The following is a 15,132-nucleotide window of genomic DNA, read 5'->3' as shown; positions in this document are numbered from 1 at the left end:
TCAGTGAATTAGAAGACAGGGTAGAAAATAATCAACGAATCAGAAAAACAAAAGGAAAAAACAATTAAAAAACAGGAAGACACCTTAAGAGAACGGTGTGACAACTGGAAATGTAATAACATTGGCATCATAGGAGTCCCTGAAGAGGAGGAAAATGGGTAAGGGTAAGAGAATATATTTGAAGAAATAGTGACAGAAAATTTCCTAACTTGGTGAACAAAGTAGCCATTCAAGTTCAAGAAGCACAGAGAGCCCCAAGTAAGAAGAACCCAAACAGGGCCACACCAATACACATAGTAATTAAAATGCCAAAAATTAAAGACAAAGAGAGAATCCTAAAGGCAGCAAGAGATGAGTAACAGGTTACCTACAAAGGAAACCCCATAAGGCTCTCAGCTGACTTCTCAACAGAAACACTACAGGCCAGAAGGGAATGGCATGAAGTAATCTGGGTCATGAAAAACAAGGATCTGAATCCAAGACTACTCTACCCAGAAATGGACCCAAGACAATATGCTCAATTAATATTTGACAACGTGGGCAAGAGCATTCAGTGGAGTAAAGACAACCTCTTTAATAAATGGTGTTGGGAAGAGTGGACAGCTACATGCAAAAAAATGAAGCTAGACCATACACTTATACCATACACAAGAATTAACTCAAAATGGATAAAAGACTTAAATGTGACTCATGAATCCATAAAAATCCTAGAAGAAAATGTAGGCAACAAAATTTCAGACATCATATGCGGCAGAATTTTCACTGCTATATCACCTAAGGCAACAGAAACAAAGGAAAAAATGAGCACATGAGACTTCATCAAACTAAAAAGCTTCTGCACAGCAAAAGAAACAATCATCAAGATGGGAAGACAACCCACTGTATGGGAGAGCATAATTGCCAATGATACATCAGATAAGGGGTTAATTTCCAATATATAGAGTGCTCATACAACTCAACAAAAGGAAGACAAAGAACCCAATTAAAATATGGGCAGAGGAACTAAATAGACACCTCTCCAAATAGGACATATAAATGGCTAAGAGATATATGAAGAAATACTCAACATCACTAATTATCAGAGAAAAGCAAATTAAAACAACAATGAGATATCATCCCACACCAGTCAGAATGGCCGCCATCAACAAATCATCAAATAACAAGTGTTGGCGAAGGTGTGGAGAAAATGGGACTCTAGTGCACTGCTGATGGGAATGCAGACTGGTGCAGCCACTATGGAAAATGATATGGTATTTCCTCAAAAAATTAAAAATTGTACCATTATTTGACCTAGTGATCTCACTTCTAGGAATATACCCTAAGAAGCCTGAAACACCAATCAGAAAAAATATACGTACCCCCATATTTTTAGCAGCATTATTTACGATAGCTAAGATCTGGAAACAGCCCAAATGTCTATCAGTAGATGAATTGATAAGAAAGTTGTGGTACATATACAAAATGGAGTACTACACAGCTGTAAGAAAGAAAGATCTCTCATCCTTTGAGTTGACATAGAGGGACCTGGAAAGTATTATCCTAAGTGAAACAAGCCAAAATGAGAAAGACAAGTATCCTATAATCTCACTTATTTGTGGAATATAATGAACATAACATTATAAAGAATGGGGTAGTCCCAGAGATGTGGAAGTGGGGTACAGACTGACAATCCCCAGAAGAGGGGGTGGTGGGGGAGAGATAAACCACAGAACTTATATGCATGTATGCATGAACAATGAACATGGACAACAAGGCTGGGGACAGGGCGGGGAGGGAAGGGGAAGGAGGAATCAGTCGGGGGAAAAGGAGAAGCATCTGAAACAAAAATTAATTAATTAAAAATAAATAAATAAATAAAATTTATAAAAAAAAGAAAATTAATGAAACTGTGTTAGTATGTAGTACAGAGAAACATCATAACATTTAGGAAGTCGATTTGTCAGCATATGTTTTACTGATGCAAAAGATTCATTTTCATAACAGTTGATGAGGGTCAGATTGATTTTTTGACATATGCTGAATGCTTCATACAGTAAATCATTGGATGACTAGAACTACATCACCATGGTTGTTTTATAGCAGCCACACTTGTTTAGAGTTTGCTAAAATGGATATTTTATTTTCTTTCTTATAGAATTTACTCTAATGGATCAGCTTTTGCTTTTAACTTTCTGCCATCTTTTTATTATTCTAGAGGCCTGTAATAAAACACCTTTTTAAATATAAAATAGAAGAAATCTTTGAATCTTCAAGAGAAGGAAGAACATTATAATCTTCAAAAAATGCAGTGACCCACCTGAGACACCAGGCTTAGAGTCAGATAATATCTATTTATATTTTTTAGTCAGATGCTGTAATATTTTTGATTCAGCCTAAGGAAGAATTTTACACAGATGTTTCAAGTGAAAGTTGACTTCTCAATCCAGATGTTTGGTTAATGGCCTTGAAGCTCTCTTGACCTACTCTCAAGTGAAAACATGTTATTTTAAGGTTTCCCTTCCCATTGTTAAGTGAAAGGAGCATGAGTGAACCTAATTATAACCATTAAGGTTATTCCCTGCATATTAATAGGTCACTGATGGACTAAATTCTTGGTTATTTAACTCCTTTCTGTCTCCAACTGCAACCAGCTAACTGCTTCTTCCTCAGTGTACATACCTTGTATCTCCCTAATGAATCATGTTTTCTCCTTAGATTAGCTTTTCCTAGAACCAGCCTTGGGGTGTGTGTGTGTGTGTGTGTGTCTGTGTGCGCGCGCATGCGTGCGCTTAAACAGGTGTTTTTATATTCTATTTCACTGAGTTCTTCAAGTTCTTTAACTCACTGTGATATATGATAAAAAAAAAAAAAAAACTAGCAAAACTAGTTAATTACATAGTTTCTATTTGGGAATAAAGTTTTATGCTTGCCACCTGGAGATTAAGCACTATCGGGTCAGGTACCGCTTCAGGTTTCATCACACCTGGCTGGAGTCACATGTTACAGAACATGGCAATTTAAGAACAAGGCATGTTTGCAAAAGAAACAACATAAGAAAAGAATTAACTATTAAAAGGCAAACCTAATTCTGGTAGACACTATGAATGCAAATTCAAGTACAGACACTATATAGAATTACAAACTTATTTTCACATTTACATGTAATTTTTAGATTTTATGATGGTAATTATGTTAGATATAAAATATTAAAAAGTCCTTAATAAACTATTGTGTTCTGGAATTAGTTTACAAAAGACTGCTATTTCTTTCCCTCCATGCCTCTTTTTTTGAGTTTTGTATTCATGAATAATTGGTACAGTGTAAACTAAGCCTAAAGTGTTCACTATAAATTCCACAAATTATGCAGGGTATACCTTTACAGTTTATGAATGACATATCTGTCTCCCTTACTAAAATGGAATCTTTTTTCCTCATTTAACTTTTTTATACAGAATCTAGTATGATATCAAACACATGGTAAGAACTCAAGGGTTTTATATACAGAATGAATCACCTGAGATAAAATGGTCTCAGACGTTGCCTTACTAATTCTTAAAGGCAGTGATTCTCTTCTTTACTGGGCAAACCAGGTCTTAGTATTCTTCTAAGTCACAGATAACAAAATAGAGAATTAAATATGGACTTAATCACTTGTGTGAAAGTTATCTAAGATTTTACTTCAATAATTTTCAAAGAAAATGATTGTTCCTTATTGGCTATTCTCCTGGACTGAGCAATATTTTTCTTAGTGTTCTAAACTATTACATCTTAATAGATATGTAAATACTGTTCCTGATTCATCAGGCAGAAATTGAACTGGTCCAGTGCTTTTGAAAGAAAGTGACTCTTATAATTTTGCTCTAGAAGGATCGTGTAAGCCCAAAAATCACTGATTAGTATAAATGTAATGTTATTGAATATGAAGCAGCAGCCAGATGAACCTAAAGTAAAATTAATAAGCATGTTCTTTTTATAAAACCTTTTTTATTTGCCATTGATGGATCACAAACTTTTATTACATTTTTTAGCTATTTCAAAGACAGAGTAAAGATCAGTTAATTATTATGTCCACAAACCAGTTATACAAAAAAAGTCTAATGTTTCCTGGTACTGACAGTCAGAAAAGGGAGTTCCTCTCTGAGTCTGTGTTTTAGACAAATGTTGAATTGAGTTGGCTGTAAGTAATATACAGCAAGATTCATACAGCTCATTCTAATAGCACCTTGGAATACAGACCTGTGGGATAACACTTAAGAGAAACTTGATAAAAAGTATAACATTCTGTTTGTCTAAATAAATTGAGAGAGATTTTAGAATAGTTAAATAAATGAAGTACATCTCCTTCCTCAGTCCTTCATCAATTATATTTTACTCATTTGAGCTTTTATTTTTTTTATTTTTATTTTTTAATCCTCACCCGAGGACATTTTTTCCATTTTTTGTACAGACAGAGTGGGAGGGAGAGAGAGGAAGGGAGAGAGAGAGAAACATCGATGTGAAGGGACACATCGAGTGGCTGCCACCCGCACGACCAACCAGGGCCGGGGACAAACTGCAACCGAGGTACGTGCCCTTAGCGGGAACCGAACCTGGGTCTCTCCAGACCGCAGGCGGACGCTCTAACCGCTGAGCCAAACTGGCCAGGGCTCATTTGAGCTTTTAAAATCTATTAATAAGAAACCGAGTTTCAATAAACTTTCTTGCCAGGTGAAATGGATATTCTGTGTTGCCATTTAATGGTGTAGGCATAGCTCGAAAAGCCAAGATTATGACTGTCACTGTATGTAAAGGAGAAGTATTATGAAAAGGATTTATATAAATCTGCCCCATTTCCAGCTGAATGAGGGAGTACACATAGGTAATGATGAGTTACCTCAAGAGTGTGCTTTGCAGTCTTCTCCAGCGAAAAAGTGATTGTGGGCATCAGACTTGAAAGTTTTACCTTGTAAGACTTGGCCTCAGAATTTTTGTTCTGGAGAAAGTTTAAAGCTGATATAAAATGAAATTCTTACCTTGACTGTTAAAGAAAAATGTTTTGTAAAATACTTTTGAACACTTAAGTTTAAGGAAAAATAGACTGACATTCCCTCTAATACAAACTGGTTTTAAAATATGCATCTCATTTACTGAATGAGTTAACCAGACTAAGTTATTTTGTGACAATTTAAGAAAATGAAGTGGGTAAAAATAATGTATGTTGTTTTAGAATTGTTGATCTACAGAACTTCTTCTAAGTAGTAATTATACGGCATATCCAGTTGTCCGATACGGTCCTTCCAGTATTGGATCAGAGAGCCGAGCGTCTTACACGATGCTCCCCGTTTCCTTTTGCTGTGGCCGAGGCCCCACGGCCAGCTTACTGACAAAGGTGTCAAAGCATGAAAATAGCATCAATAACAGTGGCATGGATTCAGAACAAACTCCTTGAATTCTACTAAAATTATCATCTGGTCCATCAAAAACTCTTTTATTCACCCTTCCTATAAAAATAATAGTAAAATTCCAGTTCCATATAAGCATCAATATCTGGGGTACATACTGAGCCCTTGCAGTGATCTTGAATAGCCAGAGAACATAAGGCCCAAATGGGTCAGGAGAAGTCACCTAATATCCTAAATGATTTCTAAGAGATATCTCCAGATGATGAGAATATATGACATTTTCAATACTTGGAACAAGGCAGAAAGTGTATTGAAGTCTTGCATTGTTCCCAGTGTGGCCTATTGGCCTTACAATGGATTGAAATGAAGCTGACCCACTTTAGGTGCATGTTCGATCTAGAGGGCTGTCACAGGGTAAGAATGTCTCTTTCCAGGCCTGTTTAAATGGGATCAAAATCACAACAGTGAAGAAAGCAAATATATCAGAATAGTTAATACAGCTATAAGCATGTGAGGGTACCTCCAGAGATCTGATATTTTATGAAAAGATTTGGATGTAAAACGTCCAGATGACCTTTTGCTTTGTTTGTTCCTTGACTAACCTGACTCAGAACTTTTAAACTTACTGATTGGTGTGTGTGTATTGGGGGTTGTCTAGCAGTCTGCCATTTTTTCCCCACTATAGCTCTTGATGAGATAAACAAACTAACATCCCAAATAGAAGCAAGTTAGTATTCTACAATCCAAGTTTCATGAATATACAAAATATAAAAACTGGTATAATGTTTTTGAGATTTTATCAAGAAATGTTTAGGAAAATAAATTATGTTAAGATGTACACTTAAGGAATTTTCCTAAGGAGGTTTTTAAAAACATTTTTCTTATGGAAAATCTCCAGTATCTATAATGTAAATATAATAATAAAATGAGATGAATCCCAATTGCCACCCACCAAAAACAACCCATGTTCTGATTATTTTGGAACGAGAGATTAAGTGTCTAGAACCTGCTTTGGATGGAGAAGTGGCTGCCATGATTAGAAAAAAAAATAATCCTACAAATTCCTTTGTTTATTATTTGTTCTCAACTTTTGCTAGCCATTGCACCAATCCATTATACATGATATGCTTATTTTGAAAAATGTAAGAAAAGAGGAAATGCATATTTTAGAATAGTAAAGGTAAAATGGGAGCTTAAGAAAAAAGATGAGAGAGAGAGAAGAAAAGGATGAAGATAGAAAGGGAATGAGGAAGGGAGGGAGGGACTGAAGGAGAGAGAGGAAGAGAAAGGAAAGGAAAGAAGCAGAGAGCAGGTGTGCAGAGTAAGACTCAATATTCCAATATTCCCTCTTTACCTTTGGTTATATTTCTGGTGTTCATGTGCCTTGTGCCTACTAAATACTTGCTCCTAAAACTGTGGTCCGTGGGCCACCAGCAGACTCTCAGGTTCTACCACACTACTTAGTTAGTCAGAATCTGCATATTCATGAAGTGAAAATAAGCACATTCCGGTTATAGAAATACTGCTCTAGATCACAGTGTCCAGTAGTGACATGACGAAGGAGAACAAATAGAACTCTCTAAAACAAGACAGAACATGAAACAAAAATATACAGGGACTCAGCAAATTAATATAAAGAAAATTTCTGTTGATCTGTAGCTGTGCAATACATCAGTTATTTTATAAGGCTAGAAAGTAAAAATAGATATAAATTTTAAGTACTTTTTTTTTGTCTGTTCAGAAAAAAGTGGTCAGCATAAAATATGGAAAAGATAATATAATTGACTCTTTCTAACGCATTTTCCCATTCATTTTATACCTTCTAGAAACCCAATAAGTTGTCACATAAGGTAATATTAAAAGCAACAAATTACACTTGTGTTAATTTTGTTTGAATGATACTCATTAAAATTTTATGTTGCATACAATTGCTATCATATTTTATTTGTCCAATTGATATTACATTAAATGATGCTTTTGTACAGGGAACGGAAATAGCTAAAGGAAACAGATGTGTGTGTTTTTATAATGCAGCTGTTATTATATTAAACAATTAGCACCAATATTTTGGAATAATATTTTAGATGCTGTATAACAATTATAAAAGTGGTATTCGCCCTGGCCAATATGTTTCCATTGGGTGGAGCATAGTCCTGTATGCCAAACGTTAGATCCCGGTTGGGTGCATGCCCGGGGGGGGGGGGGGGGGGGTCTGCCTAAAGATGTTTCTCCCTCACATTGATGTTTCTCTTTTTTCTCTTTCTTTCTCCCTTCGTTTCTCTCTCAGATCAATTATTTTTAAGAGGGTTTCTTCAAAGATCTAAATTTTCTTACATTGTCACCACTCAGGGCTATAAACAAGAAAGCATTAGATATACATTTATAGAAAAACATATCAAATGTAAAACAAGGATACATTTTGTACAAAGACACTGAAAAATTAAAGTGCTTTATATTTTTTTTAATGTTGCAAACGATTCTAAATACATCTATAATATCGGCATATTTTAACTGATAAAGGTCATTCCACCTTTTTTTTTTTAATATATTTTTAATGATGGTGAAACTAATTTCAACTGTAAAAATATTAGAAATAACTTTGCTTAGAAAAAGTGATATATTGCATAAGATACATGTTTTTGGAAAACCCTGTGTCCTGTATGATTGATTTATAGTTAAAAGACAGAATTAAAATTTTATACTCTTCTTACCTTTTTCAAATGCTAGAGATGCCCTGGCCGGTTTGGCTCAGTGGTTAGAGCATCAGCCTGCGGTCCAGAGAGACCCGGGTTCAGTTCCTGCTAAGGGCACATACCTCGGTTGCAGTTTGTCCCCGGTGCTGGTTGGTCATGTGGGTGGCGGCCACTCGATGTGTCCCTTTCACGTTGATGTTTCTCTCTCTCTCTCTCTCCCACTCTATCTGAACAAAAAATGGAAAAAAAAAAAAAAAAAAGGCCTCGGGGGAGGATAATAATGCTAGAGATTGTTCTTACTCTGAAAAACTGCCAAAATTACATAAAATTTTTGTTTTTGGTGTGTAAAATCTCAATTAGGTAAATTTTTTTCTAAATTGTAAACACAGTCATAAACATATTTTCAAGAACAAGACATAAAACATATATCTCATTTTATCCTTTATTAATATTTATTTTAATTTAAAAATTAAGAAGAGGAAGCCATACCTTTCTGTAAAATTCAATGTACTATGCAAATATCTGCACATCAAATTTATTATTATTTTAAAAATTTTTGCATAGAGTACAAAAATGGTGAAGCTGAATTTACATTAATTTGTTGCCGATGTAAATCTTTAAAAATAAATTATTTAACACATGATAAACTGAAATACTACATTCACTTTATGTCAAAGAACTTTTTTCTGAAATTATTATTCATTTGAAATGTCACCATAAGAAAGCAGAATATTTTTCCTCAACTATATTTAAGATCTTATTATAATATCTTAACCTTAGTATATTATTTTTATTTCTAATCCATTAAAATTGCCCTCTTCTTATTCAAGAAATTTTAAATGGCACAAAAATATCATTAAACCTCTTTCCACAGAGAAAAATTAATGACTAAGTGCAGCATTTAACAATGAATCTGAATTGTTCATAGGAAATTTAAATATTGGTAATTGAATTCACATCTTGAGCGAAGTATTCTCATTCCTATTGAAATGAATTCTTTATCCAAGTGAACAGCAAATATATATATATATATATATATATGGTAATATATACATGGTAATATATATATGGTACTATATATTTATATATTTAAATATACAAAATATTCAGGGGACCACCTACTTTATTTTCTTTACCAAAGATGGCAACTTTCTCATCGCAGGTATTCTTCAGCATTATGTCCACCTCATACTGTCCATGTTAACAATCTTAGCTCAAATAATAGATTGGTCTTTCTTTTAGGTATAACTAGGTAGTTGTGAAATGCTCTTCCCAGATATACTTGTGACTCAGAGAATTAAGATTACCCTTTAATAAAACTGAATCTAAAGAAAGATTAATACTGTAAAATGGCCCGATTTTCAAGGTGAGTATAAAAAATACCTTGCTCTAAGAAGTGAAAGTGCTGTGTCCTACCCTGTTCTTCCTTAAAATTTGTTTTTGAAGTAGCATATTTTTATTTTCTCAAATCTAAATGGATTAAATGTTAAACTAACAAGTATTTGCTTTTGAAAAATGAATAAAGATAGGGCGAATGTGCTTCCAGTAACAGTTTCGAGTAAAGGGAATCGGTTACATTTTGAAAGAGAATGTCACAGAAACTTTTCACTTATATTTTATTTTCAGATGTAAAATATTTAAAAGAAGAGGATGCGAATCGCAAGACTTTCACTGTCAGCAGCACCCTGGACTTCCGAGTAGACCGGAGCGACGACGGCGTGGCGGTCATCTGCAGAGTCGACCACGAGTCCCTCAACGCCACCCCGCAGGTGGCGATGCAGGTGCTAGAAATACACTGTAAGTAAACGTCCCTCCCTCCCCTTTCATATTGGCAGCAAGTCTCTTCATCTACACTTAAAATCATTTCAAAACAGTGTGAAGTTACAGAAAATGTGCAGCAAGGTCTCCAGCAAAGTGCGGCCAAACTACCCTCCATAATATTAATCGTGTTCAGAGGAAAGTGGTCCTTGGCTGAATATCACTGCAGTCAATGAAGAAACATAAAGGAGTCATAAAAAGGTTAAAACTACTCATTACCTTCCAAATAAACGGTGGCTTGATGTATGTGTGTCCATCTGGTGCGGAAGGAAGAGTGGTAATTTTGGCACAATTAGAGTTGGGACTCTGAAAAGGGCATTGATGAGCTTTATTGTGTGAAACCAAATCTGTGACATGCAAACGTGGCTTTCTATCTGTGCTTTTAAAATTAGACTTTGTTTTAACCTTCTCTATGAAATACACTGTCTATAAGTGCAAGGGCATATCTAGTATGTTTTCCTCATTGATAGCATCATTATTTACAAGTGATAAGAACAGTATTAATTAGATGTCTCCAATAGGCCAGGGACAGTGCTAAATGCTTTGCTGGCATCATCTCATTTCATGTCATCTGTTAGGGTATCAGCTACCCTCTTTCGTCACAAATGACAGATGCAGACACCAGAGATTATAGAGGTTGAGTCACTTGGCCAAGTTCATACAACAAGCAAATGGTGGACTTGAAATCATAACATTGTTAGTAGTTAGCGAGGTCCTTGAGATAGGTGATCTATAAATATTTATCAAAATGAATGTGAATGAATTAAAATAAGTAAGATAAAGTAGGAAAGAAAAAGAGTAGGACATTCTATTTCTGAATCAGATTTCTTAATTTTTTAAATATTGGAGATTTTTGTTTGCTTTTATCTGTTAAAGTTATAGATTGTGTTTAGAATTTAGATGTGAAATTACATTAAATATTAATATTTTAAATCTAATTACCTTTCTTCTAATACGCCTTAAATTTTGTTTTCTTCTGTTTTTTCAACGGCATTGTTTTGGGCATTGTGGTTACAAAAGTGACCAAAAATGAACAACAACACAAATCAAGATTGTCCCCAAGTGTCTAAATCACCATCAAAAACTATAGCAACAAACTCTAGTTCTCTTATAACGTGTTCTAAGTAGAAGTGGCAAGAAAGCAAAATAAATAAATACAACATATAGTATGTTGTGTAGTAAGTTTATGGAAAAAACTAAATTAGGGGCGGTAATAAGGAGTGCAATTGGACAGATGGGAATGGGGGTGAGGGAAAATGAGTGTGTGTGTGTGTGTATGCTGCATATAATATACATGTGTAGTACTATATATACACATACATACAGAGAGGGAAGAGCAGGTATAAAGGCCATGAGACATGAGCACCCCCTTGTATTTTTTATGTTTCTAGGAACAGGAAAGATATCAGTAAAACCAGGGTGGAGTGAACTATGGGAAAAGTAAAAAGAATATTATGAGAAAAGATAGAAGTACCAGGGGAAATGGACTTTTAAAAATTATTTTTCATAAAGAAAATATCAATCTGATTATGATTTTTAATTATTACTCATTGTGACTTAATTATTCTTAGTTTACTTGTTATTAAAATTATTATAATTTTAAATACTTTCAATTATATTACATTAGTTTTATTAATTTTCTTCCTGTTCTCATTGAAACAGATTCAGAAACCAGTATATTTCATAGCTCAAACTGAGATTATCTCCAAATTTCAAAAAGCATTTACAATGAGACCTTGGGACGATTGTTGAAAATGATTAAGATTTGAATATAAGCTAGAGATTAATTTTTGCGAGGAACAAACTAGACAACTTAAGTCAAGTTCATGACATTAAAAATTCAATATATGTAAATTGCCTTTTTAGTCAATGTAGGCCCTTGTAACAAAAATACTATAGACTGGGTGGCTTATAAGCAGTAAAACTTTCTCACAGTCTGGATGCTGAAAGTCCAAGATCAATATTCAGGCACATTCAGTGTCTGGCGAGGGCCTGCTTCCTGGTTCACAGAGGGCTGTGTTCTCTCGCTGTCCACGTGGCAGAGGGACTGAAGGAGTTCCTGGGCTCTTCTGGAAGGACCTAGTCTCCGTCATAATATTCCAAAGGCCCCACTTCCTAGTATCACACTGGGAATTGAGTTTCTACCTATGAATTGGGTGGGAGGGGGCCCAAAAATGTTTAGTCTATATAGGATCTTTCCTTCTATATTTTTTCTTATTTTATCAACATGTCTTTCAAAATATGAAAAGTTGTAAAATTTAATATGTTGAGAGAATCCAGATCATCATCTTAATTTAAACTTCTTTTACCTACACATAAAGCCATGTAACTATTTCAAAATAATATTTACTAATTTAACTGAAAATTTCAACATATAATAAAAGAAAAATAAATAAAAATTGACTCATAAGGAATATTGAAGATTGCCAAGTAAAGATCATTGGACATCTACCAGTAGTCTAGATGAATTAGGTTTATTTAGTTTGCTGTGGCAAAGAAGAAGGCATACCAAACAATCTCTGAGTGTAGGGAAGACTCAAAGGGGTTTGTCCTGAATTCTAAAAAGGGTTCTGGGATTGGATGCTGTCTGGATTGGGTGCAATGCAGTAATGGATATGTTGACAACTTTTACCTAGAAAACAAAAATATTAAAATCAGAATTAGATCTGCTATTATAAAGATGCAATGGTTAATATGTTAAACTTGGTGGTTACTGAATGTTCTGGTCTTGGTCTTGTTCCAGACCTGGCCATGGAGCAGACAGACTTGCCTTTGTCTTGTTCTACTCCATGAGCACTGAATGGCTTTATCTGATTATCATTTAGATTCTAGAGAATTGTTTATATTTGATGAAAATTTTTCAGCTCAGCTGTCAGATGCCAATTGTCAGCTGCCAAAGTCATTTTCACTTTCTTGGGAGTCAAAAAAGGAACCTCCTGGGTATTTTTAGCTGTTCACCATATTTCAATGTCCATTGTTAAGCAAACTTCATGGAGAATGAAATTGAATTGCCTAAATTTTTTAAGAAAGTTTTATGTGAAAAATGTTATACTTGCTGGCTAATTAAAAATAACAACTCATTCTATCATGGTTTAATATGTAAGTGGCTAGAAGGCAGACACCAGATCTACTTAAATTATTTTTTCCTAGCATTTAGTATACCATCATTCAAGTATGTGGAGTTAATTACAGCTAACTGATGATAATGCTGAATGTTCCTTTAGTGATGCAGAACATTCTCCAGAGATAAAATGAGGGGTGGAAAGTGGAGAGGGGGCATTTAGCATCAGTCTGCATCAACATTAGAGCAAATTTGGGTATGATTTTTATAAACACCTAAGCATCTCAATGGTCATTTCAAGATAGTAGATCATGGAGCTACTTAGGGCACAGGTACAACATGCATGGTGTGGAAATTTCCACAAGTGCACGTGGAGGAAAATGGAGAGAACTTAGAAAAAAAAGAAGGTAGTTAGTTTAGAATTTATGGAACATCGATTTAGAATTGGCACATTTTTTTGCAGTATTCCTATAAATAATTGCAAAAATTCACCCACATAGAAAAAATATTTAGTCCATTGAACCCCCAATGGAGAAAAGATGCTGTTGTTTTCTGTGGTGAGTGACAAACGTAAATATATATCCCTAAAATAATGGAAAGTTATGACTACACCTGAAATACAAATTCTGTATTATTGTGGAAAGGCAAAGTTGATGAGAAATAAGAAATCAGTATTGAACACACAGTGTCAAGGAGCATAATAAAAAAATAGTAGGAGAAATTATATTTCTAGGGCTAAATGTTTTAACCTTGTAATCCTGTGATAAACAATTTAGAAGGACTTAGCCTATAAAATATATCACAGCAACATTCATTTTTTTATAAAACATTAATCATACATTTTACTGCCACTATGATGGAAGAGAGTTTCTTTAAATCTGAAATTAAAGACAATGTCGATTTCGCCGTGAACCGTAAACGCCGGCACGTTTAGCATAGTAGGCGACAGCACCGTGTGCACCGGAGCGTGGAAAAAGCCACTTGCTTTTTCTAAAGGGAAATTTTTATTCACCTTCCTGTTTTTATAAAGATCTTATTAAAGCAATAACTTTTTGTCTGATTTAAGTTTTAGAAGAACAGATTGTATGAGTCAGATTTTATTTAATTCTTAGTAAGAATGATGTATCTGTACAAACAGAGCTATGCACAAAGTAGGAAAGAAGACAATAGCTCCGCATTTATTTTCTTTATGTGACATTGACAAAGTTACATTAAATAAGGAACTGTTATTGAAAATGAATAACACGACAGACAGATCAGAAATGTTTTTCAGAATGAGTGTTCTGAGAATGCATTTAATACCAGGGCATTAAACTGCCATTATGCATTAATAAGAACTAAAAGTTTAAGCCCTGTCTGTGAGCATGTGTTGTTAGGTACATTGCATATATAATTTATATATCATTTCTGCATAATCCCTCCACACCAGCACTGTCTAGTAGGACTTTCTCTAATGATGAAAGTGTTCTATATCTCTTCTAAAATAGGAGCCAAGAGCTACTCAGTACTTAGTGCAGATCTTGTGACTAAGAAATTGTGCTTTAGATTTTATTTAATTTTAATTGATTTGCATTTAAATTTAAATGGCCGCATATGCCTACTTGTTACTATATTGGATAACATCACTCGAGATGATTTCATCATACTTCCATTTTCTTATGTAATTTCTTTTAGCATAGTTGGGGATAATAGTTAAGGATAAGTAAATGGTGAAGTAATTATAGAATGTTGAAGTTGCAAGATTTTTTATAATATAAGAAGTATAACACCACTTTAATTTCATAATATGTCTCCTGCTTATGAGTCCAATGTTTTTGTATTATAATCATGAAGTAGGATCATTTTCACTCTGTTTTTAAGAGTAAAATTTCTCTTTGTTTTTTGGAGAAGGTCTATTAAAGAATACAAATCACTAAAAATATATTTTTAAAAATATAACTACTTCAAAAAGAAAGTCAAAAACTAAAATTGAGGCCATTTGACTCATATTATATTGAGGATTAATCTTGCATTTCTTTTTAGGAGTAACCTTTTTATTAATATTTAAAAAAATAAAGCAGGTGAATTAAGTGATTATTATAGAACTACAGAAAGATTTGTTTCTGCCCTCCAAAATACCTTTTTAGTTTTCTTTGTGATGCCTAAGATTCTATAATTTGCGATTTCATTTTTTTTGTGTGTGTTGTTTTTTTTAAATCCT

At 34.1% G+C, this 15,132-nt stretch overlaps 1 protein-coding gene across 1 annotated transcript in view; it reads left to right on the top strand.

Moving 5' to 3' along the window:
* The window catches only part of CADM2 (cell adhesion molecule 2), a gene marked incomplete at its 5' end in the record, with an annotated part of 301,193 nt that overhangs the window by 127,779 nt on the left and 158,282 nt on the right, over window positions 1-15,132 (top strand). Inside the window, one exon of the mRNA XM_036242525.1 lies at window positions 9,680-9,850. Within this exon, the coding sequence (XP_036098418.1) occupies window positions 9,680-9,850 (171 nt within the window). The remainder of the gene's footprint in view (window positions 1-9,679; window positions 9,851-15,132) is intronic.

Source organism: Molossus molossus, unplaced genomic scaffold (genome assembly GCF_014108415.1).
Source record: "Molossus molossus isolate mMolMol1 unplaced genomic scaffold, mMolMol1.p scaffold_m16_p_5, whole genome shotgun sequence".
Classification (NCBI taxonomy): domain Eukaryota; kingdom Metazoa; phylum Chordata; class Mammalia; order Chiroptera; family Molossidae; genus Molossus; species Molossus molossus.
The sequence above is the reverse complement of the archived record's forward strand: the minus strand, read 5'-3'. Positions and strand labels throughout refer to the sequence as shown.